This window comes from Lagopus leucura, unplaced genomic scaffold, assembly GCF_019238085.1.
Source record: "Lagopus leucura isolate 7727_CA_CO unplaced genomic scaffold, USGS_WTPT01 27-62_obj-0_obj, whole genome shotgun sequence".
Taxonomy (NCBI): Eukaryota; Metazoa; Chordata; class Aves; order Galliformes; family Phasianidae; genus Lagopus; species Lagopus leucura.
Genome location: NW_024967527.1, coordinates 84,470 through 109,515, shown reverse-complemented (window position 1 = coordinate 109,515; position 25,046 = coordinate 84,470). Strand labels below are relative to the sequence as shown.

The 25,046-nt window shown below is 54.0% G+C and overlaps 4 protein-coding genes across 7 annotated transcripts; 1 reads left to right on the top strand and 3 right to left on the bottom strand.

Moving 5' to 3' along the window:
* Nucleotides 1–578: 578 nt before the first annotated feature.
* LOC122193171 (avidin-like) lies at nucleotides 579–1,513 on the bottom strand. 2 transcript variants are annotated; one of them, XM_042893892.1, is made up of 4 exons: nucleotides 1,419–1,513; nucleotides 1,106–1,319; nucleotides 819–957; nucleotides 579–752 (listed from the first exon to the last, which is right to left on the bottom strand). In XM_042893892.1, exons 1-4 carry the CDS (start codon nucleotides 1,488–1,490, stop codon nucleotides 719–721), a joined length of 459 nt encoding a protein of 152 aa, XP_042749826.1. In that variant the 5' UTR covers nucleotides 1,491–1,513; the 3' UTR covers nucleotides 579–718. The 2 variants fall into 2 exon arrangements, with proteins under 2 accessions (XP_042749826.1, XP_042749827.1); XM_042893893.1 differs by having other exon boundaries at nucleotides 819–939.
* A 693-nt stretch (nucleotides 1,514–2,206) lies between these two features.
* GBA2 (glucosylceramidase beta 2) lies at nucleotides 2,207–12,035 on the bottom strand. Its single transcript, XM_042893883.1, has 17 exons — nucleotides 11,815–12,035; nucleotides 10,594–10,685; nucleotides 10,356–10,471; nucleotides 10,050–10,268; nucleotides 9,427–9,666; nucleotides 8,973–9,075; nucleotides 7,767–7,920; nucleotides 7,572–7,697; nucleotides 7,311–7,495; nucleotides 7,040–7,144; nucleotides 6,651–6,758; nucleotides 6,341–6,492; nucleotides 6,147–6,253; nucleotides 5,872–6,014; nucleotides 5,668–5,783; nucleotides 3,051–3,242; nucleotides 2,207–2,968 (listed from the first exon to the last, which is right to left on the bottom strand). The coding sequence occupies exons 1-17, from the start codon at nucleotides 11,994–11,996 to the stop codon at nucleotides 2,762–2,764; spliced, it is 2,547 nt and encodes an 848-aa protein (XP_042749817.1). The 5' UTR covers nucleotides 11,997–12,035; the 3' UTR covers nucleotides 2,207–2,761.
* Nucleotides 12,036–12,251: 216 nt separating this feature from the next.
* Nucleotides 12,252–21,713, top strand: RGP1 (RGP1 homolog, RAB6A GEF complex partner 1). 3 transcript variants are annotated; one of them, XM_042893884.1, is made up of 10 exons: nucleotides 12,252–12,332; nucleotides 12,542–12,671; nucleotides 14,938–15,074; nucleotides 15,447–15,530; nucleotides 15,914–15,967; nucleotides 19,152–19,301; nucleotides 19,378–19,524; nucleotides 20,044–20,171; nucleotides 20,403–20,580; nucleotides 20,806–21,713. In XM_042893884.1, exons 2-10 carry the CDS (start codon nucleotides 12,556–12,558, stop codon nucleotides 21,027–21,029), a joined length of 1,218 nt encoding a protein of 405 aa, XP_042749818.1. In that variant the 5' UTR covers nucleotides 12,252–12,332; nucleotides 12,542–12,555; the 3' UTR covers nucleotides 21,030–21,713. The 3 variants fall into 3 exon arrangements, with proteins under 3 accessions (XP_042749818.1, XP_042749820.1, XP_042749819.1); XM_042893885.1 differs by having other exon boundaries at nucleotides 12,298–12,312; XM_042893886.1 differs by lacking the exon at nucleotides 15,914–15,967.
* A 337-nt stretch (nucleotides 21,714–22,050) lies between these two features.
* LOC122193173 (microseminoprotein, prostate associated) lies at nucleotides 22,051–24,043 on the bottom strand. The gene is made up of 3 exons (XM_042893896.1): nucleotides 23,881–24,043; nucleotides 23,159–23,267; nucleotides 22,051–22,824 (listed from the first exon to the last, which is right to left on the bottom strand). The coding sequence occupies exons 1-3, from the start codon at nucleotides 23,996–23,998 to the stop codon at nucleotides 22,638–22,640; spliced, it is 414 nt and encodes a 137-aa protein (XP_042749830.1). The 5' UTR covers nucleotides 23,999–24,043; the 3' UTR covers nucleotides 22,051–22,637.
* Nucleotides 24,044–25,046: the final 1,003 nt, after the last annotated feature.

Below are 25,046 nucleotides of genomic sequence, written 5' to 3'. Positions count from 1 at the left end.
TAGGGAGCGTCTCACTAACAGCCCTGTCAGCCCGTGCCCTATTTCCTAATTCATGTGAAGCAGATACTTGGACTAAATATTAACTGAAAATGCAAGGAGCTTGTTAAAAGGTAACTCCAGACAGAGCAGCCAAGAAGGGAAAAGGCTGCAGCAGAGCAGCAGTGTAAATGCACTCTGCTCAGAAAGGCTGAGAAGGAACTGCAAAAGCTCAAAAAACTCAAACCTGGGAGAAGGAAAGCATCAAGGATTTAGCAATGTGTCAGAAGAGGAAGAGGAATCCAAAAGAGAATGCTTTATTGGCAGCTGCAGGCACTCAGTGTAAAGTTTTGTCCCCCAGCCACTGCTGCTATCCCTGCCCTCCCAAAAACTGCCCTGAACTGCTGCCCTGCCCTGCCCACTGGCACTAAGGATTTACTGTGCTCTGAAAGACCGTGCTGTGCTGCGAGCAATACTTGCTGGAGGACTGTGATACAGAAAAGGTACTCATCCCCCAGTCAAGTGCATCCTAGTTGCTGGTCCCCTGCCTGTCCCTCTTCCAAGCTCAGCTGGAGGGGAATAAGAAGCACATGCGGTACAGCTCTGCTGTTGCGGGAGGGTTTATTTGGCTCGTGGTGCATAGGCACAGGGATGCAGCAGGTGGGCAGCAGGACACAGTGAGGAGGCAGCAGAGATCCCAGGTGCTGCAGACAGGATCTTGAGGAACAGGCAGTGCTCCCCATCACTTGACACGGGTGAAGACGTTGGTGCCAACCCTGCAGGAAGAGGGGTCAGTGGGGTGGGGTGGGCATTGCAGGGGTGGCAGCGAGAGCTGTGCTCACCTGATGGCCTTCCAGGTGTCCTTGCGGGAGGGAACCTCTTCCCGCAGCAGCCATGCCATCTCCAGCGTCTCCTTCCCACGGCGGTCCACGAAGCACTGTCCCACAAAAACAGTGGTGGAGTCTGGGGGTAAACCGAGGGCTGAAGCCAGGGGAATAAAGACTGCCTTCTCTGATAGAAGGACACCCTGGGTGCCTGGGCTGACAAATAGCTCTATCAGACCCTTAGACAGACAGACACCTTGGGCAGAGCTGTCTGGCTATCTACAGCCTTGCTGGTGCTGCCATACCTGCAAACTGCCACTGCACAGTGAAGCCAAACGTGGGCTGCTGCCCCTTGGTGCCGGCGGGCTGCTGGGCCCCTTGCAGCGGTGACACCAGGATCTGCTTGTTGGTGACTGCTACCGCTGTCTGGTAGGAGCCGGAAAAGGTCCCAGCCACGTCCAGGGCTGAGATGGTCATGTTGGAGCCCAGCTCATTTCTCCACAGGCCCTGCAGATCACACTAGGACCAGGGGACACGGCAGCGTGTCAGATCACAGCACGGCCCAGCACAGCTCGGCATGGCAGCTAGCCCCCAGCGCTCGGTTCCGGCTGCCCTCACCTTCCTGGAGGCTGCAGGGCCGAGGCCAAGCAGGACCAGGCCAAGCAGGAGGCAGTAGCGGCGGTGCTCCATGGCGAAGCTGTGCTCTGCTCCAGTCCTGCTCAGAGCTGTTTATAGTGGTGGGGGCTGTGTGCGGCCCCTGGGCAGCCTGCCAAGGGTCACCAGCAGGAGACGGGCCACCGCCTGCAGCAGCACGGGGGATGTGGTGACGCAGGCATTACTGCCACAGCACTGCGTGGGGGCACAGGAGAGGCACTGGGAGGCCATATGGGGGCACAGGAGCCAGAACTGCTGCCTGAAGGGATGTGAGAAGAACTAGAGCGTGGCTGCAGTAAAGTACTATTAGGAGGAGAGGCAGGAGCAGTGTTGGCACCCTGGCATTGTCACTGGCTTGGGAGCAGCAGGACTGCCCTCACCCCACAGGTTGGGGAAACTGGTGCCAACCACGGGAGGACAAAGGTCAAGGTGAAGGTGTCCCACCTCAGTGCTGAGCAGCCTGCACAGGGAACCAGGTACGCTGTCGCCACTGGGCCACTGCTTTTGGCCTAAGCTTCCCCACAGCTCTCCAGTCATCATCAGTGCGTGACTGCAAGAGCCACAGGGCCCTCTGCCCTCTTTCCCAGCAGCTGGTGGCAGCCCTCTGCAAGGGCTGGTGACATTTCAGAGCCCATGTTGGTTTCTTTGCCTTCCTGCAGACATAAGTGGAGAGCTGGCCGTCACCCCAACTCTGCACGCAAATCCCCACCCCTGCACCTGCACACACACCAGGAAGCACAAGGAGAGTGATAGACAGCTGAACAATAGTTTATTAAGAACTTAAAACAATCAATTTTCTAAAACCCGCTCCCCTGCCTACCCCAGCTCACAGCACGGTGCCAGACCAGGCTGGGCACTGTTGGGGCTGGGATTGTCACCATCCCCCAGTGATTGTCCCAGCTGGGCCCCCCAGCTGCAGAGTCAGCCCAGGGAGCTACACACTACAGCACCCATGTGTCAGTGTGGGCCGCATCCTGTCCCTGTCACATTCTGCAGGCCACATACCCCAGGACACGTCTTGGGGAATGGGGGTCCTGCAGAAGCCCTGAGCACCAGGGAGGGGACAGTCACATATCCCCATCCAGTCCCCTCCTCTCACCACAATGATGACAGGACATAACACGTGCCTATGGTCTCCTGTGCAGCACAGAGGCTGGGGATCCCCCAGAGCAAGGGGCAGAAATGTGGGAGCCAAAGAGGTAAAAAGGAAAACAGCAATTTGAGCATTCTCAAGAGAGGGAGGCACAGGATGAAATCCCTGCAACTCTGCTCTGTGCCACCCAGTCTCAGGGGTGCAGAGGATTCTTCTAGGGTGGTGTGGGTTTGGGGGCCTGGCGGGCTTTGCTCTCCAGGGCCAGCTGCATGCTCCAGATGCTGAGGGGCCGCATGTATGCCAGCGAGCGGAAGATTTTCTTCTCACAATAGGCTTCAGGGGTCTGGAAAGCCATGCCCAGTTTCTCCCACACCGTTCGGTAGCAGCCCTCTGCTGTGCGGAAGCCCTCCTGCACCAGTCCCTGTGGAAAAAAAGGCTGCCATTGTCATCTCTGTGGCATGGAGATGACACATGCCAGCTCACCCCCTGGCACGCCTGCTTACCTCCTGGATCATGGTGGCAGCCAGAGCATAGACAACACCAACCCACACCTCACTGGACTGCACGCTAGAGGTGTCAGGCACACCATCAGGCCGCATGCCATTCACAGCACCCATGGTGCCACCCGCAAAGCTCATCACATTCTTCTCAAAGATGGTCTTCAGTGCGCTGACAATGTGGCTCTTGGGGAAGACCTGCATAGAGACAGTGCCAGCAACTTGGTGACATTTCTCGCTAGGAATAGGTCAACACTGCTTGCTGGTAAGTGGGCACCTTAGGAAAACACCAGAAGGCCTTTTCCCCCAAAAAAAGTCAGAAAGAAGAGGCAGACCTTTTTGCCACCTTTCCCAATGGTGCCTAGTGACTCCTCCACAACTGCATCTCACTCCTGCTTTGGGGTTTGCTTTGGGGACAGGCCAGCCACACTCCTCAAACTTGCCCTACTTGAATTCCCAGCCTGCACTTATGGTCACTGCTGATGTTTTTCAAGCTATTGCCAACTCATAACCCAAGCTTTCTGCTGGTTAAAACTGCTGTCTCACCCCCATCATAGCTACTTCATCTAGCTAGTGTAGCCTGCCACCATCTACAACAGACATTACAATGCTGAGAAAAGATGAGACACAGACCAGAGGTGGACAGGAGAACGGGTCAGAGATGCTGGAGGGGAAGGCTGTGGCACAGCCAGGGTAGTGACACGGGGATACATCCTGCAGCTGAAAAGTGGGACTGTGAATACCACAAGGCTGATTACAGTGTGTGTTGGGAATCCTATCAAAAGAGCTGAACATCGAAAGTTACCTATCAAACAGGATACTCAGCTTCTGCACAGTGGAATAAGAAAAACTGAGCGTGTTTTTGACAGATTTCAGAAGGACTTCAACTTCAACTTCCTTCAGCTTTGCCATTAGGTGGCAATGACTGACTGTGTCCCTGACCAAGGGTTGAGGCAAGATATCTTCATGAGATAGCATGAAGATAAAAGGTTGGACTGTGACACATGGGACACCTTGTGATTTTCTGCTTATGGCAGAAGAGCCTTGAGACTTTTACCACTAGCAAAAGGTCTGTGAAAGGTCAGCAGCGCTCACTGAGCAAACAGTTGCTTCAAGAGAATACAGAAGGAAAAACAAGTTATTCAACAAGCCAAAGCCAAGAGCTCACAAGAACTACAAGAACAAACTGAAGCACCATGCTGACTGAGCCCTCAGAAAACAAAACCAAACCAGAACAACCCAAGCATGAAAATGCCTGCCAATCAAACAGCAAGGAGAACTGCATAAAGATGGAAAGACTGCATGTAGCTGGAAGTAAATAATGCTTCTCTGTGGTGCTAAAACTAAAAAGTCATAAAAAGGGCATTAGGACAGGAAATAGGCAGTTTGCTTGCCTGGTCCCAGCACAGGATGCACCAACTTTTTCTGCACATTTGCTGGAAATGTTAAGGAAGTAGCAAGCATGGTGACATGCCACAGGAGCTTGCCAAAGCCTGACAGAGATAACCCAGCAACTTCTGCAGACTCATCAGGGGAAAGGCAGTGGATCGCTTTATCTGTGCTAAAGCCAAGCATGTGATACAGTCATGTTTTGCAGTGTGGATCTGGAGATAAGCAGAAAGATTGCTTGGGAAAGTCTTCTTCAGCAAAAAAAGTTTCAAGGCAAAATTTCTTCAGGACTGAGGTCACCAATTTATCTTATCTTTGCATTTCATTACTGACCTACATACACAGTAGGAAAGCATTAATGAAGTTACAACAGGAGAACTGCCAGCAGCCAAGGGATCAAAATACATGGAAAAAACTGGATGACCATAGTAAACAGAGAGAGTTCATCAGTGCAGCCTTCAGCAAGCTCAAAGCTCACCAGAGAGCAGGGGACAAATGATACCATAAGCAACAAAGTCAGACATCAACAAAAACATAGGCGAGGTTTCAGACTGTGCTACATTTACCACTTGCATCTAAAAAGGCTGTTTGAGTATCACTGCACAAGGCTGGAGGGCACAGCCAGATGCTGTCTTCTCACCAAGTCCCACAGAACTTCCCACAGGCACACTGCTCCTGGGGAAGAAACTTTTGCATATTCTTTCCCACCACAGAGAGCTCTGCTCTGGAGCAGTGGGATCTGACAGCTTCCTCAGTCATTAGTAATCCACAGGAGTGCTCTCTGCTGCCATGCTGTGTTCCAATACTATGTTACTGATCACTGTTCTCATGCCTCATCACACAGAGCTGCCTTTGGCCAATTCCTCCTTTGTGAGGTAAGAGCTGTGGGCTTCAGGGCCACAAATCAGTCTCCATGTCCTCCAACGCTCATTTAGGACTTCAAACTGAGCAACAAACAGCATGTGGAAAGTTTCATGCATATTTTCACTGGTTTCTAAGCAAACACCATTGTGCTGAGAGCAGAGCCCAGCAGGACCCTCCTAGCAGCGTGCCAGACTTGACCAAGGTTACACACTCTGCTTGTGCAGCCCATCTCTGAGCTGATTTCCATTTAGTGCACTGACGTGCATTAAGCTACCTCCACCCAAGTGCTGCCCAGTGCATACCAGCAGCTAGCACACAGCCCACACCAGGTGCTCACTCGGCTGAGCTTTCACAGACCCCTTCTCCTCACCTCCAGCTCCTTCTGGTTCAGGCCACAAGCCCCCAGGAACCACTGCCCCGCACACTGGTCTGACATGATGCTGTCGGAGGTGCTGCTCCCGCTGCTGTCATAGTTGTAGTATTTTCCTGGAAAAAGCCAGAAATATGGTATACTGACGGCTGCAGCTGATGCGCTGTTCCATCCCCCCTAACCTTCCCACCAGCCAGCACGCACCATTCCACAGCAGCCTTTCAAATGACTCCTTGCCTTTCTGCAGGATGGCATCATACTTCTGCTGGGTCTCGGTGTCACCCAGCACCTCTGCCATCTTACACATCATCCGAACAGCTGCCAGCCACAGCCCACCGCAGTATGCACTGCCAGAGCAAAAAGGACAATCGCGTTGGCGATGCTGGACACATTGCGCAGTGCTCTGGTGACGTGTGGGGAGCATGTCCCCAGCTCCGAGCTACCTCCCACCACTCAGCCCACACTCCTGGCCTGCTCACCTGGCCCCGGTCACCACCCATATATCGTACGTCTGGTCAGCAGTGCCCCCGTTCTCAATAAGCCCGTCATTGTCAGTATCAAACTTCAGCTCCGACTCCATCACAGCCTGTAGGAGGCAGGAGGGGGTCATGAAGAATTCCTGCTGTGTCCCTCTCCGGATGTCTCCCATCTTCTAAGGGCCCTCCCACAGTACCTGGCAGACAGGCCACATGTCCTGCAGGTACAGTGCATCATGCGTCAGGTAGTAGTCACGATACACCTGCAGCACAAACTTCAGGTTCAGGTCCTTCCAGTTGGCAGTGTCGTGTATGAGATAGGCATTGACTCGCTGCCAGGGCTCATCACCTGCATGAGGACAGAGCAGATACAGCAGCACAGCAAGCAAAAGCTATCCCTATAAGGACCCAGAAGTGCCACAAACAAATAGCACCGAAGTGACACGTTGTACCCACTACCACCTCCTCTGCGAGCATCTGTTCAGCATCCCTGTGCATCCCCCTCACCTGGCTCCCCAATGTCATGGGGCACCACATTCTTCGTCTTCACTGGGGCTGTTTCGCCACACACCAGGTACTGCCGTGGCTGCATGTCCTCGTTCAGCACAGTGACAGCTGGAAGGGTGTGGGATATTAGTAAGGCATCTAGCCCAAACCACAGGCATAGACAGGGCTATCAGCACCCTGCTATGCCCTGCAACATACTGGGGGACACCAGTCTGCTCCCAGTCTCTTGCAGTAAGGACATGTCCCAGTGCTGGGGGAGACGCTGAGTGGTATCAGTGGGATGGGGTTTGCCAAACAGAGCTTAGCAAGGAGCTGGAAGGTAATACCAGCCTTTCAGCACCAACACCTATGGCAGAGGCCAGTCCCATAGCACCACCCAAGCAACTCACCAATGTCATACTGCAGGCTGATCTGCAACTTGGGCCACAGCATTACAAGGGCAAAGGATGCATAGAAGTGGACATCATAGGTGTTGTACATACGGTACTCCTGCCCTGGAAGCAGCAGAGGGGCAGTGAGGGAGGGGAGACACAGAAGGACAGGTCTCCCTCCCCATGCCATGCTTCATTCTGCAGGGGTGCAGAAAGCATCCTCGGAACAAGTAAAACAGGGAGGGCGCACTTGGGACATGAGATGCATTGTGTCCCAGTGAGTTGTTACCTTCCAGATAAGCAAACCTCCCGTACTCCTGCAGAACAGGGAGGAGGTGGGACAACTTGGCAGCCGCTGGTCCCTGCAGGTCCTCGGGGAGGCAGTCAGGGTGTATGTCCAGCCAGATTGTGCCCCCATCCGTCATGAAGTACAGCTCATTGAACAGGGCTGACTTGTACCAGGAAGGCAGCTGACTGCAGGGAGAGAGAAAGTCAGCCAATGACCCAGTCTGCTGCCCCCTGCTCAGTCACTATCCCCCATCCACCCCACCTGTCCTCCAGGATGGGTTTCTGCCATGCTTCGATCTTCCTCTCCCACTCCTTGTAGTGTGTCAGGGCATAGTGTGACAGTGCAGGAGCTGCATCACCATTGCTGCCAAAGAAGCGTGTGTACCGCCTGCCAAGAAGAAGAACTCAGCTCAGGGGCGATCCAAGGAGCTCCACCAGGCTGTCACAAAGCACCCACCTGAAGTGCAGTCTCTCCTTGGAGCCAAAGTGAACACGGGGCATGTCCCACACTAGGGCCAACTCCAGTGTCCCGTGGCCTCGTGCAGGCACCGTGCAGCTGGCACACACCGCAGCTGCTGTCACTTCTCCCTTCTGCGTCTGCTTGCTTTTACCTGCCAGAAAGACAATAAAAAAAGGGTTCACAAAGTAACCAAGGAAGCTTACAAAGCCTGAGGGATTGCTGTCTCAAAGGAACAAAGTTTTCTGGTCCCCAAAACACAAAATGGGTATCTGATGCATTCTGGAGGCAGCACTGCTGTGCATGAGCAACTGTTTTTTGCAACCAGGATAGAATACTTACCATGGGACAAGGAGTCATAGGGGGGTGAAAAAAAAAAAACAAACAAAAAAACAGCATGGAAGCAGAGAGAGAAATTAGGCAGAAAAGCCAGCAGGCACACGTGGAATGACCCTGTCACTCAGGACTGCAGACTGCCAGCGCAGGCACCTGCACTTTGCAGTGACAGTCATCGCCTCCAGCTTTCTAAAGGGTGTTTGAACAGCACCTGCATTTAAAAAATGTCCTCAAGCAACTGCGTAATTATACACCAGTCCTGACATGTGTACCAGGTAAACTCATTAAGGCAACAATTTTCACGGAAGTATAGATCCAATGATAAGGTCCAGCATGCATGAAGGAAAACCACATCCCAATAGCCTAAGAGCTCCAAGTGCATCTGCAGACAGCAGAAAGGAGTTTTCGTTTTCCTGAAATATTTAGGCAACTGGTGACATGAATCAGCCCTCACGAAACATTGCAGAGGTCCACTGCCAGCATCACAAATCTGTCAGCAGTGTCAGCAATCTGTTCTCTCGGAAGGCAGGCAGGGCGCTGGACACATGCACAGCTCTACTGCAGCAGCAGGACAGCACAGACTGCAAAAGTGTCACCCTGCTGGAAGGCAATGAGTGAGCAAGCAGCTGAGGATGACGCAAAGTATCAAGGAAATTCCAGAGACCTTCAGGAAACCCTCGTGGCAACAAGAGGGCAGCAGGTTACGCCAGCTTCGGAACACAAGAGCTGCTAAGTGCTCCCTAAACAAACCAGAACCAGCTCGGCTGGCAGATCTGGCAGCACAAACCTAGGGAAGGTGGCTGGGCACCACTACAGCCACATAGCAAACCTCAGCCCGTGCACCCCCCAGGCCTCTGAGACAGCACTCACCAGTGGGGGACTCCAGCTTGCCATCCTGCAGGAGGTCCTGCCACACATCCCTGCCTGACCCCGCAGGGTCAAAGGCAGTAAGGTGAGTGATGACTGTGCCAGCCTGGGGATAAGGAGAGCATCAGGAAACAGCTCCCATTCCAAAGCAGCAGGTGATGCAATTGTATCACCCCAGAGTACATCTGAAGCTGGAACTTTCTCAGGTGGCCAAAGCTACCCACCAACAATCTCACAACCATAAGCTTGGTCTCATGCTGTACACCAACACCACCCCCAAGTCTGCTTGCCTGGCATCATGCAAGCCTCACCCACTGCATTACTTGCTGGAACCCCAAACAAGTGTTCCAGGGAGCTTGAAGACACCCTCCTGCTCTTATCCAGCTCCAGGGTTGTCCCCACACTGGGGACCACCCCACAGCCACCAGGAACAGCACAGTCCCACTCCAGCCCTCACCTTCTCTCGGGCAGCCACGGCAAAGATGAAGGGGTTAACGGGTGTACAGTGGTGCAGCAGGACACCAGCCACCCGCTCCCCACCGTCCTGCAGGGCAAAGGGTTCATTCCAGTGGCCCCCACTCCCATCCGACTTTGTGCCCGTGCCATTCTGCAGGGTGAACATGATGGAGACATCCACAGGCTCTTCATTGTTGTTCTCCACCTCCCAGATGAACACCCCCACCGGCAGGCTGGAGTCCTGCAGGGATACAACACAAACATAAAGGTAGCAAGTGGGCAGAACACAGTGTCAAAGCACTAGTGGGAGGGGAACAGAGCAGCTGCCAGAGCAGAGTGCAAGCAGCAAGGGATGGTTCCTCTCAGCACTAGGTCTGGCTGCAACAAAGCCCACTGCAGCTGATACCAGGAACGGGATCTTAGGACAAAAATATCAGGCTGGAAAAGAAAATGATCAAGAAGGGAAGCCTGGCTGACAACAGTCGTGCCTTAGCAGCACCAGTGTGGCACTCCAGAAGCACTGGGACCATTGCCATAAAATACCACATCACTCCCCAGCTCCTTCCTGGAGCTACTGCAGTACCTCAGGGCACAGGCGTGATGCTTGAGGAACTGTCACCTCACCTTGTAGTCATGGGGGATGACTGGGGAGATTTGGCGGCACGTGAGCACCACGTTCTGCCCTGGCAGCTCATAAACCATCCAAGCACGGGGGTACAGCGCATGGTAGAAGGCATAGTGGCCACAGTAACCCCAGTTCCAGCCCTGAAGAGCACTGGGTTTCTCCACAGACAGGACCTGCTGGTAAACAGTCTGTCCCTTGCGACGCAAGCACACTGTGAACTGGGGAGAAAAAGAACACAGGGGAACAGGGTGAGCCCTGAGGCAGGCGTCATGGTGCTGCAGGGGGCAGGTGGCACCATGCCCTACCTGGTCAGTGATGACTGTCTCATAGTGGTACATCCCAGGGTTCAGCTGCCAGCGGCAAAACTCGCCCCGCCAGCCACGAGTGATGGTACCGCCGCCAATCCCACCTAGTGGGCAGCCTGGTGGATGCAGGGGTCAGTACTGCCCTATGCCCCAAGCAGCCCCTTCCTGGCCAGAAGCACCCAAGGGCCAGGAGCAGGACAGTGCCTCTTACACTACCCCATGCCCAACCTGGGCTCACCATAGATCTGCTGCAGAGGGACGGCATTCAGGAGGTCGATGAAGGCAGTTTTCTTCTCAATGCGGGTTTTCTTGTACCACCACCTCAAGTACCTGCAGGGAATGCAGGAGGTGTGACTGCAGGTAGGAGCCAGCACCAGCCATCCCTTGTCAGCCCCACAAGGCAGCAGTGCCCATCAGATAAACACGCACTGTGGAGCTGGCCCCAGGCAGTGCCCTCTCACCCGACTGCTCACCAGTGGGCTGCACTGAGCCCAGCCTGCTGCCCCTAGGATGAACACATCTGCCCCACCTCAATGGTGGGTAAAGGCTTTTCCAACAAATCTGGAGGCAGTAGCAATGCTGCACTTGGCTGCATGAGGATAGCACACAGAGGTCGGGAGAACCAGCCCATCCTGTGCAGCCACTGCCACTATCAGCAGCTCCATCACTTTGCTTTGTGGAGGTGCCCCGGAGCGAGGAGCAGGGAAAGCACAGCAGATCCCCACCTTCAGCTTTCCCAGCAGCACACAGCACAGGCAATTGAGATTTTACAACCAGCAGAAAGCCTGCCTGCAATGAGCCAAACCAGGTCCAGAGGGCATTGCTTTCTGCTCAGCCTGGCACAGAGATTAAGCCTGCCCAGATAGCTCCCAGTGTGCCCCATCACCACAGCTGTGCCACCGGTGCACCCAGAGTCACCCTGCAGAAAGCTGCAGCAGTGCAAAGCCCCATATTGCATCCTTCCCCTGCACCAAGGCCACGGCACAGAGCATGGCACAAGGAAATGGTCAGCGGTGACACAGCCTCAGGCACATCGCCTGCATTGCACCGGGCCGCGAGCCCAATCTTTCCCGGGGAGGCATGGCTATTCCCTCCTGCTGGAAGGAACCTTTGCCCCGCACACGTCTCGCAGGTGACAGCAGGGCCGCGCAGCCGGTGCCAGGTGCTCCCGTACCCCATCTGCAGCGCGGGGACGCGAACTCCGGACCCCGGCGGGGACAGCCAGCGCGGGGTCGAGCCCGACACAGGGAGACGGGAGCCGCGCAGAGCGCGATGACACGGCCGCTACTCCCCTCCGCCGCTCCCAGCCGGGGTCCAGAAGACTCCGGGGCAGCCCCGCTGCCCGGCCTCCCCGGGGGGCCCCCCCCCCCCGTATCAGCTCATCGCGACCCCTCCCGCCGCATCCCATTCCCACCGCACCTCCCTCCCTCTGGCCCGCCGCCGGTGCCCCTGCCCGTACCGCAGCATCATGCCGACATGCCGCAGTACGTCGCTGAACGGCACGTCGCCGGCTCCAAAGGGCTGCCGCTGCTCCGGGAAGCGGTGCGCCAGGCACAGCCGCCAGCCGGCGGTCTCCACGCCGCGGCCCCGCGCCGAACCCTCGTAGCACTGCATCAGCAGCCCCGCGTCCGCCATGGCCATAGCCCCGGCACAGCCACGGCCTTGTCCAGCCACCAGCCGCCCGCCACCGGCGCCGCCGCGCCCCGCGCGCGCCCTCTTCACCGCCTGCCGCCCCGCCCCGCCCCGCCCCACCCACACCCGCAGGGCACGGCGCCCGCGCCTCCGGAAAGCCGGGCAGCCGAGCCGAGCCGAGCCGAGCGGAGCCGAAAATTACCGAGCGGGTTCGAGCGGCGCCCGAGCGCACCCGAGCGCTTCCGAGTTGTCCCGAGAGTTCCCGAAAGCTGCCGAGCGCGGCCGAGCAGTCGCTGAGGAGCGGGTGGCCCGGCGGCGGCGCGGAGTGAGCGGGGTTTCGGGGCGGTGAGTGCGGTGCGGGGCGGCGTTCGGGGCCGGGGCTGCTCCTGGGCCCTCGCCCCTCGCGGGGGTCTGCGGGCGGGTGCCGACGGCTGCGGCTTAGGCCTAGGGGAGGAGCCAGGCCGTCCCTGGGCCTCCTTCGTGTGTGTGTGCGTGACACCAGGCGCGTTTGTGAGCCGCCACCTCTCTGCTCACTCCGCCGCTCTCCCTGGCAGGTCCTGTCCCAGCCATGATCGAGGTGGTGGCCAAGCTGGGCCGCGGGCCCGTGTTCCTGGCTGGGGAGATGCTGGAGTGTGTGATCACCTTCACCAACCCCTTGTCGGCCTCCTCGACGTCCGCCAGCAGGTATGGCAGCGCTGGGGCTGCCTCCGGGTGTGCTGCGGCAGCGCGTACGGGGCGGCCGTACCAGCTCAGCCCCCGGTGACTTCCCCGCCCAAGGTGTCCCCTAATGGAGCTTTGTGCCATCTCTGTTGCAGGGCGGAAACAGAGCTCATCATTCTGGTTTTCTGCCCCCGAGAAAGAGTTTGGGAAGTATGTGGGTAGAGATGCTGGGAAAGACGCACTAAGTGCTCCTCGAGTGAGCCCCTCAGCAGCAGCGTTGCTGGCAGAAAATGAAGCTCAGCTGGCTATCAGAGTAGGGTATCTCGTTACACCACAGTGAGTCTTGCAGGGCAGCGTCCAGGCAGCATCATTATTTCCAACATTCACGGAAGGAGTTCTGCCTGGCAATGCAGTGATGTACTGGTGTGTGATCCCTACCTCCAGAGCCAGCAGGCAGAGGGGAAAGCGGTAGCTGGAGGGAAGGACAGGCGCTATTCAGGCCCATATGCTGAGCGCTGCCTCACTTCTTGTCACGGCTGTGCCAAAGTAGCCTTTGAGGAAAGGTGACAAGATAGGAGCTTCCTACACTGGCTCACAGGGAATGACTCACCCAGAGGCTCTGTGTCAGCTGTGTCTGCGGCCTTGTCTCACTTCCCAGGGGTGGAGATGGCTTTCCTATCCTGGGTCCTTCCGGGGAAATGTTTCCTGCCCCATCAGGTCCAGAACTTTTGCATCATCACCAGTATGACTTTCAGAGATGACTTTTGATGGAACCACTTCCAGTGCTCGCAGTCTCATCCGCAGCAAAGTAGTATATTGTCTTAACATCATAGGGCATTTTTTAATTGAGTTCCTTAACTTTCCGTTTCCGTTTCTTCCATGTTCCTCTTGCCTGCTGAATGTATTAGCATGTATTTCAAGCACAGGAACAAAAATTAGGGGTAGTAAATAAATGGCAGAAAGCAAATCTGGTTGTGATGTGTGAGGCATTTGGTAAAAGAATCTGTCCTGGCCAAAACTGTGTGGATTGCAGCCATTATGGGCTACAGAAAGAGCCGTAGGGAGAAGTGAGGGAAAGGTAAGCTTGGCTTCTGTATGGGGTCTGTTTGTGTCCTGCCAGCTGAACAAACAAGGTCTGCTGGTAGGAAGGAGCATGCACATTTTGTTTGCATGTCTGGTTAAAAAACGAAAACAATCTGATGGCACATTGTTGGGCAATGCTAAAAATAAATGAAAAATATTCAAAATACCCTGTTTGAAGGAAGGTACTGTAATCATGCTAAGCTGACATAAAATTGTTAAGCACTGTCTTTTATGCAAGGGTATTTTTCTGCCTCCATGTAGCAGATACTATGAAAGAAGACCCTAGGGCAGCCCTTAAATAAAGCCATGCTGGTGCTTTTGAAGAATTGCAGCTTGTAGGGTTAGAGGTAACTGGGCAGAGTATCCAGTGCACATTCAGGTAAAGTAGGCAGGATCAAGTAGCGCATAATTAGCTGATGAATGCAGCAAACTTCTTTCCCTGGTTCACTTGAACATTTAAGTGGTCTGATTAGTCTCACTGAGAGATATCCATGTGCCGCAGAGGTTCCCCATGCCACCTAAAGTTCTGTGTCAGTGCTTACTAATCAGACTGTGATGCTCGATAACAGGGGAGGAACCAGACACTGCCTGCATTCACAAGACTGCTACTGAGGTAAAAACAAATAAGGGTTTTGGGAACTGCAGAGTGTCAGTGTGTCTACAGTGTGACTCGCAAAGGGGTTCTGAGGGAAACGGCTGCTGAGAGGGAGCATGTGCAGGGGCAGCTGAATCCAGAGAGCAGGTATTACTTGTTTCTGGTTTAATTTGAATCCATACGTTTCTGTGATTGTTGTTTTATCGCCACACGCACCTCAGAGTGCTGCTGCATGTCACTGTTGGCTTGGGGTTTGGCTTTTTTGTGGCTAAATGTCCTTCATTAGGAGTGGCCTGTACATGACAACTAAACAAAAATTGCTGCTCAACAAGAGTTACAGAGCCAGGCCTTGGGTGATACTGCTATCAACAGCTGTTATCCAGCTGTGGTGGAGGGGACTTCAGGTTAGTGCCCCAGCTCAAGTATGCTCTGGAACCATATTTGGAGAGGGGCTTTAGGGATGGATTCAGTGGCAGTAAAGCAAGACCTCCTTCCTTCTGGAAAAGCAGTCACCCATGGAGTAGGACAAGAAGAGCTGCTATTTTCCTGATTCATGCTCACTACAATCTAGATTAAAGTGTAGAGACGAGTGTTGCTTTTCTTTGTTCTCAGTGAGATGCTGGCGTGGGCCAGTGCCCAGATCCACTGCCAGTTTCATGCCAGTGAGAACCGAGTAGTGCTTCCTCCATCTGATGGCAGCAAGCCTGACGTACAGGCAGAGAACGAGACGGTCTTTGTTCCCAACAGAGGTGAGTGATTCTCACAGGTGGTGGAAGTGACAGCACAGCAAACAGGAATCACATTGTCTCTGACATGTGTCAGAGGACTGCGATTGCGAAGTCCCTGTTGCTTTCCTTGAGAAATTCCCTGGTGCATGGGCTGCTGGAGGACCTCATTAATGCTGAGATCATAGTGGTGCTAGCTCCTCAGGGTTGTCAGTCCAGCTATCCCAGGAGTGTTGCATGGTCTGACCAGGACATGAGATATTTCCTTATCAGCCCCTCTTCTTCCCCATTCCTCGCCATGGAAGTGAGACGTGAGTGAGCCTGCCACAATGAGTACCCCCTTGTCACCCTGGGGCTGGCCAGGAGCAACACTTACATGTTCTTTGTGTCTTCCAGGAGAGCGGGGTCAGTGTATCCTGTCCACACCACCAAAGATTCTTTTCTGTGACCTGCGACTGGATCCTGGGGAGTCTAAGTCCTGTGAGTTCTGTCTTCTCTTCAAAGCATTCACCTCTGGGGAGCCCCACACTCACGTTGGCTTTGCAGCCCTTAGTGCTGCAAGCTGTAGACCCCGTTGCTCACAGAAGGCAAGTGATGGGAGGGTAAATCCTAGGGAACTGCTCCTTGCTGCGTTGTCCAGAATTTGTTCTCTGTATGTATTGCATTGTCCTTCAGTTTTGCTTCTGGCCTGTGCCTCTCCCACAGGTCCATTGTATAGCTGCAAGGCATGAAAAGTTTTGAAATACTTGGCTGCAGCCAGAGCTACTCACACCTGTATTTCCCTGCCTTTGTTCCTTCAGACAAATTGAAGCAGTCTGGGAATTTAGGCTGGCATCTGCCAAAGCTGTGTGCTTCCTCTTCAGGTTGTGGCTGTCCTGGAGACCATTCTACTTGTTCTAGTTCTTCTGAAAATAAAAGTGAGCACTTCTCATTTTCTCCAGCTGAAAACTCCCCATGTCACCAAAGCCCACAGACTTCTTCCAGCAAGCCCCCCGTAAGCTCTCCTTCATCACTGCTTTCCCTTTTGCTGTTCAAAATAAATTTGCAGCAACTGCTTTTCCTAACTACAGGCAGTGTCTTGTCTGAGAGCCTTCTACCTGAGCAGTCAGCTGTGCAAACACAAAAACGTGCTATTGTTGGTGGCTAGTGACCCAGCTTGTCACTTCATGCCAGATCTCTGTGTACCAGCAGCCCGTGGTGCAGCAGCAGGTAGCATCATGCGCTGCAGGCTGTGTATGTGTGCATCCCTCAGGTTGTCCCAGCAGAAATCTGGTTGGAATGGGTGATGGACACCTCCCAGCTCACAGAGTGAGGAAGCCTGGTGGAGGGAGCTCTGCTATAGCTTTCAGCAAAGCTGCAGGTTAAAGCAAGAAGCTGCAGGCTATGCCATGCTAGTTTTGAAGCTGGCACCTCTTGCTTTTCTTCGAGGAGCTTCGCTTGGGTAGGTGATTAATGGGGTGAGACAGTACTCTGTGGTGCTTGACTGTAACGTCTGTCATTCAGGAATGTTCTGTTACACACTTAGTGAGGTGCAGCAGCACATGTGTGAGAGCAGCTGGCTCTACCGCATTGCATCCGAAGATGAATGTTTTTTCTGAATGCCAGGGAGGAGGAGGATGCGAACATCTCAGGTGGCCTGAGGCTCCCCGGAGTGCTCCTGCACTCCTTGCTGCTGGCATGTGTGGGGCTGGAGCATTCTTTCTGCCATGCATGGAAAGCCCTTTTTCCCGCAGCAGCTTGGGCAGGCTAAGCAGGCTCTGGGAGAGCAGAGCAGTGATGACAGTCCAACCCCTAGGTGGCTGGGATGGATTGAGGGGATTTACTTGAGTACTGGCATGGCAGACGGAAGCTGTTGAGCCTACGTCTAAGCCAGTGGTCCCTGTGAGTGATGATGTATGTTTGCATTCACTCCACTGCTGGGTGACAGTGGCACAAGCACAAGCCCCCTTATTTTTGGTCACAGCCACAGCTCCATAGGAAGAACACAAACTCTTCAGCACCTTAAGACTCCTTGTCTCAAGGCTATATGTGGTGCACACATTTCTTGCATGAGCTATGTGTGATGCTGCTGTATGTGTGACTCTGGACCCCATGGCACCAAAACCCTGTTTCGCAGCCCCAGTGCTATCTAGCTGCTCACACCAATCTCATCGGTGTGCAGTGCTGTTCCCCTCACACAAGACTGCAGCTGGCATGCTTGTGGATCATTCCTGGGGGCTCCTGCCAGCTCCGTGGAGGCAGAGTTAAGGCTGTGTGGGTGTGTATCTTAATTCTTCATTTCCTGTTTTTCAGAAGTTTTGAGTTTTCCTACACAGTTTGGAAAGGCAGAAAAAAAACCAAGCAATTTTAATTCTGCTTCAGCAAAGTACCGTATTAATAAACCATAGCCAGAGCTGGCACGTTTAGCTGAGGTTGTGTGAGGCTGTTGTTTGATAAAAGACCTTATCTTCAGTTGTCTATGAGATTGTTCCCCAATAACTTCCTCATGTTGTGGTGCCTATACGTTAAAGTTGACTCACCTCCCATCAGTTTGACACACTGCCCAGACCGAGCTCTTTAAATTTGTCAATGTAAAACATTTTCTTAAGCCCTCAAGTCATTTCTGTGACTATTTCTGCCTCCTCTCTGGGGTTGCAATGCCTCTAAATATTTGGTAGATCATAGAGAGAGGAGGAAATGGAGGCTGTCTCAATGCAAGCCAGGAGCCCAGCCAGAGGGTACAGCCCGAGGGTCGGGGAAGCATGTGCAGTGCCAGGAATGCACTTCCTCCCGGGGCCTGTCAGGAAGCTGGTGCTTCCTGAGTCTCAGCATTCCTGCGCTAGGTAGCAGATGCTGTGCACTGCCCGTTTTCTGCCCAGACATGGTGATCTCTGCTCAGACTGTCCTGGCTAGGCATGGAGACCCTTGTGAGCATTTTTGCTAAACCTGCCGCAGGGGTTTGCAGCAGTCTGCTGTAACACTCTTGAACCTTTCTTGGAAATACCTGATTTTCTTTTCTGCTGAGACAGTTCTCAGCTTAATTTGCACCTCAGTCCAGTGGGACTGCCTTTTGTTTTTGTGTGTAAGAGCCTGCAGCCTCTGGTCACCAGCACAGGCTTTCTTGTCTGTCCAGTCCTCTTTCTTAAATCCAGAAGTTATATTTTAAATGTAATTCTAGCTTTTAATCTAAACCTCAAAGTTTAGGATGTGCCAGACTTGGGGTAGGATCTGTGGTTTAACAGCAGGATGCTGCCCTTCCTCTGGCAGGGTGTATCTGCGTCACGGTGGGCAAGCCAGAGATGGAGATGTTCCACAGTCCTCCGTTTGTGTCTCTTCTTAAATGGTGTGCAGATTGGGAAAGCTGCAGAAGTGTTCATGCTGCATTAAGAAGCACTGGGATTTATGTGGTGAATGTGGATGGGGCTTTGAGAGGGCTGAATATGGTGCAAAGCCAGACCCTGGCATCTGAGAGATCTCAGTCAGAGGTTTTGTGGTCCAAGTCATCAGTCTGCAGAGGGGGATTACTCCACAGCTTGTTGTGAAGATCTCTTAATTGTTTCTTGGCCATTTAGCCCCAAGTGCTGCTAAGCTTAGAGAAAAACACAGGAAGAAAGTCATTTTCTTTTTTCTTTTTTCTTTTTTTCCTGAGTGTGGGGCTTGTGTAAAGTGAATATCAGAAGAGGAATGAAGTATCAATCACATCTCTGTGCTTTCAGTATTATTTGTGCATAGATGAGGCAGAGCCCTTAGGAAAGCATAACATGTGACTGCTTCTTGAAAGTGTCATGTTTATGTGGTGCACAAAGGCAAATTCAGGTTGAACTCGTGATGAGTAAGTTCAGCTCTCATATGTGTGTATTCCTGGGTTCTACATCTTTCACATTCTTTTGAGACAGAACTTGTGTGTGTGGCTGTATATGCTGGGAGCAATGTCTGGATGACGGCGCGTGATGTGAGAAGCAGAGAAGCAGGAAGCCAAGGATGTGCTTGAACCTGGGGAGAGGAGATAGCAGGAAACACCATGCTCTGCCCCTACCCCTGCCACTCTTCAGGACTCCGTGCAGGGAATCAGCATGCAGCAGCTTCAGTAAATTCCTTGCAAAGCAATGCTTTCCATTGCAGATTCGTACTGCGAGACGCTGCCCATAGACGGCCCTCCCTCTTTCCGGGGACAGTCAGTGAAGTATGTATACAAGCTGACCATCGGCTGCCAGCGGGTCAACTCCCCTATCAAACTCCTGCGTGTGCCCTTCCGTGTCCTCCTATTGCATGGTAAGGCCACGCTCTGCCGTCTTCTAGGTACAGGCTGGTCTGCAGCCTGCCGCACTGACTTTTGCCTTCTTCACAGGCCTCAAAGATTACCAGTGCCCACAGGATGAAGCCGTTGCGCCCTCAAACCCCTTCCTGGAAGAGGAGGAGGGCTTGAAGAAAGACTCTCGCCTGGCAGACCTGGCAACAGAGCTGCTCATGGCAGCCACCTCCCGACGTAGCCTGCGTAGGTCACTTCTATTCAAACATGCTGTCCTGACCTACATGTGAAGCAGAAATGCCTGCAGGCTTGCCCTCTTCCCAGCTCACTGCTTGCTGTGAAAGTCTCTTGCTGGAACGGTCTGGGGCTATAGTGCAGCTCCATCAGGGCCTGCTTTAGATCAGAATTTCTCAAATTCTTCCCTGCCAATCTCAGTAAAGACCTTCTCCCCAGCGTATTGCAGCCAGCATGTGGTTTTCTGTTGCTTGCTGCGTACCTTTCCTAGAGGGAATGCCTATCCTTCATCCAGGAGGTGCTAAAGGCCAGGTTGGATGAGGCCCAGGTAAGTGTGATCTAGTGGATGGCAATCCTGCCCAGGGCAGCAGGTGTGAAACTGTATGATCTTTACAGTCCTTTCCAACTCAAGCCATACTCCGAGTCTGTGATTCCCCAGCAGACGAGCTGTGTTTGTTAGGCTCTTTGAATCTGCAGTAAGCAGAGCCTCGTTATGCCCCAGCTCTGTTCGTCTCTCTGCTTTCTGCTTAGACTTGTACAATATCAGCAACACGCGTGGGAAGGTGGGGACATTCTGTATCTTCAAGACTGTGTATAAGATTGGAGAAGATGTCATTGGGACCTTTAACTTCTCAGAAGGAGACATCCCATGCCTACAGGTCAGTGCTGACTTCATTACACTGCGTGGAAAGCCAGGTGTTTTGGGTGGGAGAGTGGGAGAAAGGACTGGAGTGGCACTGAGCTGCTGTGGGACTTCTGGTGAGACCTCAGTAAGACACAGCTGAGGTTCCTTTGGGGTTCCAGGTGGGAAGGGCTTTTCGTTCTGAATGCTGCTGGGAAACAGGCCCCAGGACCATATGAGCATGAGCTTTCTGCTGATTACTGTCCAGTTTTCAGTGAGCCTGCAGACAGAAGAGAGCATCCAGGAGGAGTTCCAGAGGCGACGGGGACAGCCTGTCTCTTTCAGCACACATGCCCGCCATCAGGAGGCCTGCCTGCACACGGCCCAGAGCAGTTTCAACCTGCCAATCCCACTGAGCTCAACTCCAGGATTCACTACCAACATCGGTTAGCGGCCCTGATTGTCCCTGTGGGAGGACCACAGTGTCCCCAGGCCAGCTTTTGCTGCCCTGTGTCTACTGGCAAACTCTCTGCAGGGCTGTGTCATGTATGAGGGAGGGAGCTGGCCGTGTGTGAGTGAGCATGTTTGCTTGTCCCCTTGCCAGGACAGCCAACACTGATACAGCTGTTGTTCCTTGTTGTGTTGGCTGCTGACCTGCCTCTTGCCCACAGTGTCCCTGAAGTGGAGGCTGCACTTCGAGTTCGTGACTTCTGGGGAGACGGCAAGGACCTGCATGGTTCGTGGGAGCCAGTCAGAGGCCATCACCTGGACTGGGGTGGAGCAGATTGAAGTGGACACTTTCAGCTGGGACTTACCCATCAAAGTCCTTCCCACGAACCCCATCCTGGCCTCCTATGTATCTCAGTTCTCTAGTGCCAACTCTATCACCATCTGAAGTGGAAAGAGCGAGTAAAAGCCTGCAGTACTGGAGGGATTGGCTGGCAGGACCACAATCAACTTGCAGCAGGACATTGGTTCCTCAGGTTCGTTTGTAACGTATGGGTGAGCACTGAGCAGGTCTGTCCTGCCTGTGGGCAGAGGAGCATTGTGCTTGATGCCATGCTCTGTGCCACGGCCTTCAGCTGAGGGCCTGACACTTCGTCTCTGTTGGAACCTGAGTCACAACCCTTGCTGCAACAAGATCTGCTTACCAGGGGAGGGCCATGTGCCCCATGACAAAGCTGTCAAGAGACAAGAGCATAGCTGAGGGATTCTGGACCTTTTCACAGAAGCCCAATGCTGGCTTCGCATGAAGGTCCTGGCAGGCCAGTCTTGTGCTGCCAGTTTATGCTGGGCTGGACGTGGCCAAATGCTATGGCAGCTCCAGATGGAGCAGGATGGCAGCAGCATAGTGATGATCCAAAGCTGAGCACCTGGGCTGTTCTTTCCTTCTGCTCTTGTGTTCAAAGGCATCCTGCTGGTCTTGGGATCCTTGAGGAGCTGAAGTAAATGCACAGTCGGCTTTCGGGAACTGGGACAAAGGTCTCTCTGCTCAATAGCCAGCTCTGCATTTCTACCAGACCTTTCAGAGAGTTTTCCTCTTTGCGTAGTAATCTAATAAATACCAGAAGACGCACGATTCAGCCTTAAAAAGACCGTTATTCCTGCACCCTTTCTGGGGGACAGGCAGCGTAAGCATTCAATAGTCACTGAGTGGAGACCACTTTGTTTAATACCTTTATTGCAAGAACAGAAACATCTACACAAGGCTCTGTACAGCACAGGCATGGCACCAGCTGGGGCAGGCTGTCAGGGCAGCCAGCTCCACGCTCGCACAGACAGGTTGCTTCAGCTCTCTGAACACCAGCGGGGCACCCAGCTTCCTGCAGCTGAAGTGGGGCAGCCTGCACAGGGGGCCAGGCTCCTCATGGGGACAGCTGTTTTCCTCATAAGCCCAGTGTTCTGCCTACCCAGGGCTAGCACACAGAGTTCTGGTCACAGGAGCTGTGGGAGCATGGACATTAGTGGTTCAAGAAGCAGGTTACGCTTCTTGCACTCGGGCAGAGAAGGGACTGGCCAAAGCATGTCATGCTTCAGGACTGCTATGCTTCCCACTGAGATGCCAGAGGCTGCAGGCAAGGGAACTGGGGTTTTGGTGGGAGCTGCTTAACTTGCAGCTGGATGTGGTGTAATTTGGTCCTGTGGTCCTTCTGGAGCTGAAAATTCCCTGTGCAGCTCGGTGGACATCCCTGGGGATCTGCATTCCCCCCAAAAATCACAGCTCGGGGCCTGCTGGTCCTGCTGGGGGCTTGTGTGCCTGGCCCACCTCACCGCTCATCTTGAGAGCAGTGCCTTGCTGGGGAAGGGGCCCCAGCTGAGTTCAGGAAGCTGAAGGCAAAAGCAGAGCTGTACTGTGGCAGCACTAGGGTGTAAATGTTAGCTCAGTACATGGATAGTGGTTTCCCTGGAAGGTGGCTGCAGTGATGTCTACAGGCTGGGGCAGGTGTGGAGCATGCAGGAGGTGTGCTCTGGGGGAGTGGGGCTGACAGCAAGGCCGTGCACTCTATCTGCTAAGCCCCGCATCCAGCACCTTGTTCAGTGGCTCAGGGGTGCCGGCTGAGCCCCACTCGTGCTCCACGCTCTTCACACATGGCAGGCTGGGGTTGGCTTTCTGTACCACCGAGATCTGGCAGGTCTGCGTGTCATAGTGGGCCTCGCACCAGTCGGGGAAGTCAATGGGGTGCTGGGTGCTGAAAAAAAGGGCAGAGTGCTGTCAGCTCCTCTGGCAGGTGCCAGGGAGCAGCCCACATATTTCCCAGGCCAGTTCCTGCCTGTCTGATGTCCACAGAACCCTCTGTAGCACCTTGTACTCCACTGCCATCCCTTACTTCCTGCATACCCTGATCTAGTGCCTGATTTTGTGGTTGGCAACTATGGCTGGAACACAAGGATATTTATGGTCCCTTCCAACCCAAGCACCCAAGCCCTTCTATGATTCTACGGTCCCCAGGACTCAACTGGTTGGTCTGTCACAAGTGCCACCGCCAGCCCTACTGCTGCCCATCCCCAGCATCCCTCACTCACGTCTCACAGCATCCGACGCCAATGGGGTGCAGGCAGGTGCACAGCAGGCAGTTGGTGCTCAGCCACGACTCCCCAAGGGAGAACTGCTTCCCCTCGTACTCGCAGGGAGCTGCAAAGAAAATAGTGGCAATAAGCGTGAGGGTGTGTGGGAGCCCCACCGGCATCCCTCTGCCCTGAAAGGAAACAGGTATATCACTGCTTCCCCTCTTCCCTGTGACACGGGAGACAGTTGGTGGCCGCTCCTGCCATCTGTGCAGGTTTGGGAAGCTCAAGTAAACGCAAAGGGAGATGCTCTTATCCATCCTGCTGACTTGGGGCAGAATCAGGTGACTCTTGGCTCTCAGAGAAATCATATTCAGTGTCGCTTTGAATTTCAGCATCTCTTCACCCCTGAAAGGACAGGAGGGCAGCCCTCCTCCCTGTGCTACTGGTCCTGCCACAGCCGGGCCACATCTTGGTCCTGCCACAGCCTGCCACATCTTGGCCACAGCCGGGCTCCTGCCAGGAGCTCTTCATAGCCCAGCAAGTTGTTTCTCAGCCAGAACCCTGGGGAGCTGTTCTGTGGTTTATAGACTGCTCCTTCCTTCATCACTGGCCCACGACTGTGCTCCTAGGCTCAGCACAGCCTGTGTAGCTCTTTGCAGGGCTGAGCCCAGCTGCCCTGGGGAAAGCCAAGGCATTCTCCCAGCATCCACATCCTCCCAACTCACCTCCCTGCTTACCTTTAGCCTGGAAGTAGCATTTGGCCTGGGAGCCTGGCAGCTGAAGGAAGAGGGAGAGAAGAAGGCAGAGCCTGCCCCAGGTGCATGCCGTCTTCAGCGCTCTCAGGGCCATGGCCATTGTTGAGCTGGGCTCTTAGCAGTCCTGCTGAGTTGCTTTTCTTCTCTTTCCTTAGCTTCTTTCCCTTCTGTCTCTCTTTCTCTCTCTTTCTCTCTGCCTTTTTAATGCTCTTCCCCTGATCCCAACAAGAGATATTTATAAAGTTCAGCTTTACGACCCTGGCCACCAGCTGTGCCCCACTGGAAAAGTTGTAAAACTCATTTCCTGATTTGAAAGGCATGAAAACAAGAGGTAGGATCAAGATTTTTAACAAGCTGTGAAAAGCTGATTCATGCCCTCCAGAAATGTCTCCAGTTGGAAGCCCCTGTGGGTGCAGGGCTCAGTGGCAAGGGAAGATCCAAGGCACCCTGGTGAGGTTGCCCTTGGCATGGTGCTGGGCAGCCCTGGCTCCCAACCAGTGGGAGAGCTCCAGACAGCCCTCTGTCATGCTGCATCACAGCAAGGTGTCCGAGCATCCCATTGTGTGGAGGGGGATGGGCACCAGATTGACAACTGGTGCTTCCCTGGTGGGTGCAGAGCTGCTCACGCTCAGCTCATGGAGTGAATTCCCCCTTCTCCAAGCCTCTAGCGAAGGCTGTGGGTGAGGGCTGGTCTCCTTGGCCAAGGGCAGGCAGTGCAGAGGTTCCCAGTGGCACAGTGCCCTGCATGTCCACAATGTCCCCAAGGCTCAGCTTGGTGGTGCCAGTGTGAGCATGGGGCCATGCCATCCATCTGCAGCACCTGCAGATGCCAGAGGTGAGCAGTTCCTTCCAGAAGCCAGGCAACTGCAGAATTTGTGGGATATGACAAGAGGGATGAAATTGGGTGTATTTGGCCAGCAGGTGACCTGAGAGGGGAACAAAGGGCTTGGCTGTATGTACCTGAAGGCTACCACAGTCCCTTGCCTGCACTGTCTGTCTGCAGGTTGCAGGATCAGGCTGTTACCTGCAGCCAAGGAGAGAGGATGGAAGGTGTGGGCAATAGGTGTGGGGCACTGTGAATGGTGACTGCCCAGAGGGGTTCGTTGCCCTCTGCAGAAGGTGCTGCCACAGCAGGGAGCAAGGCCACC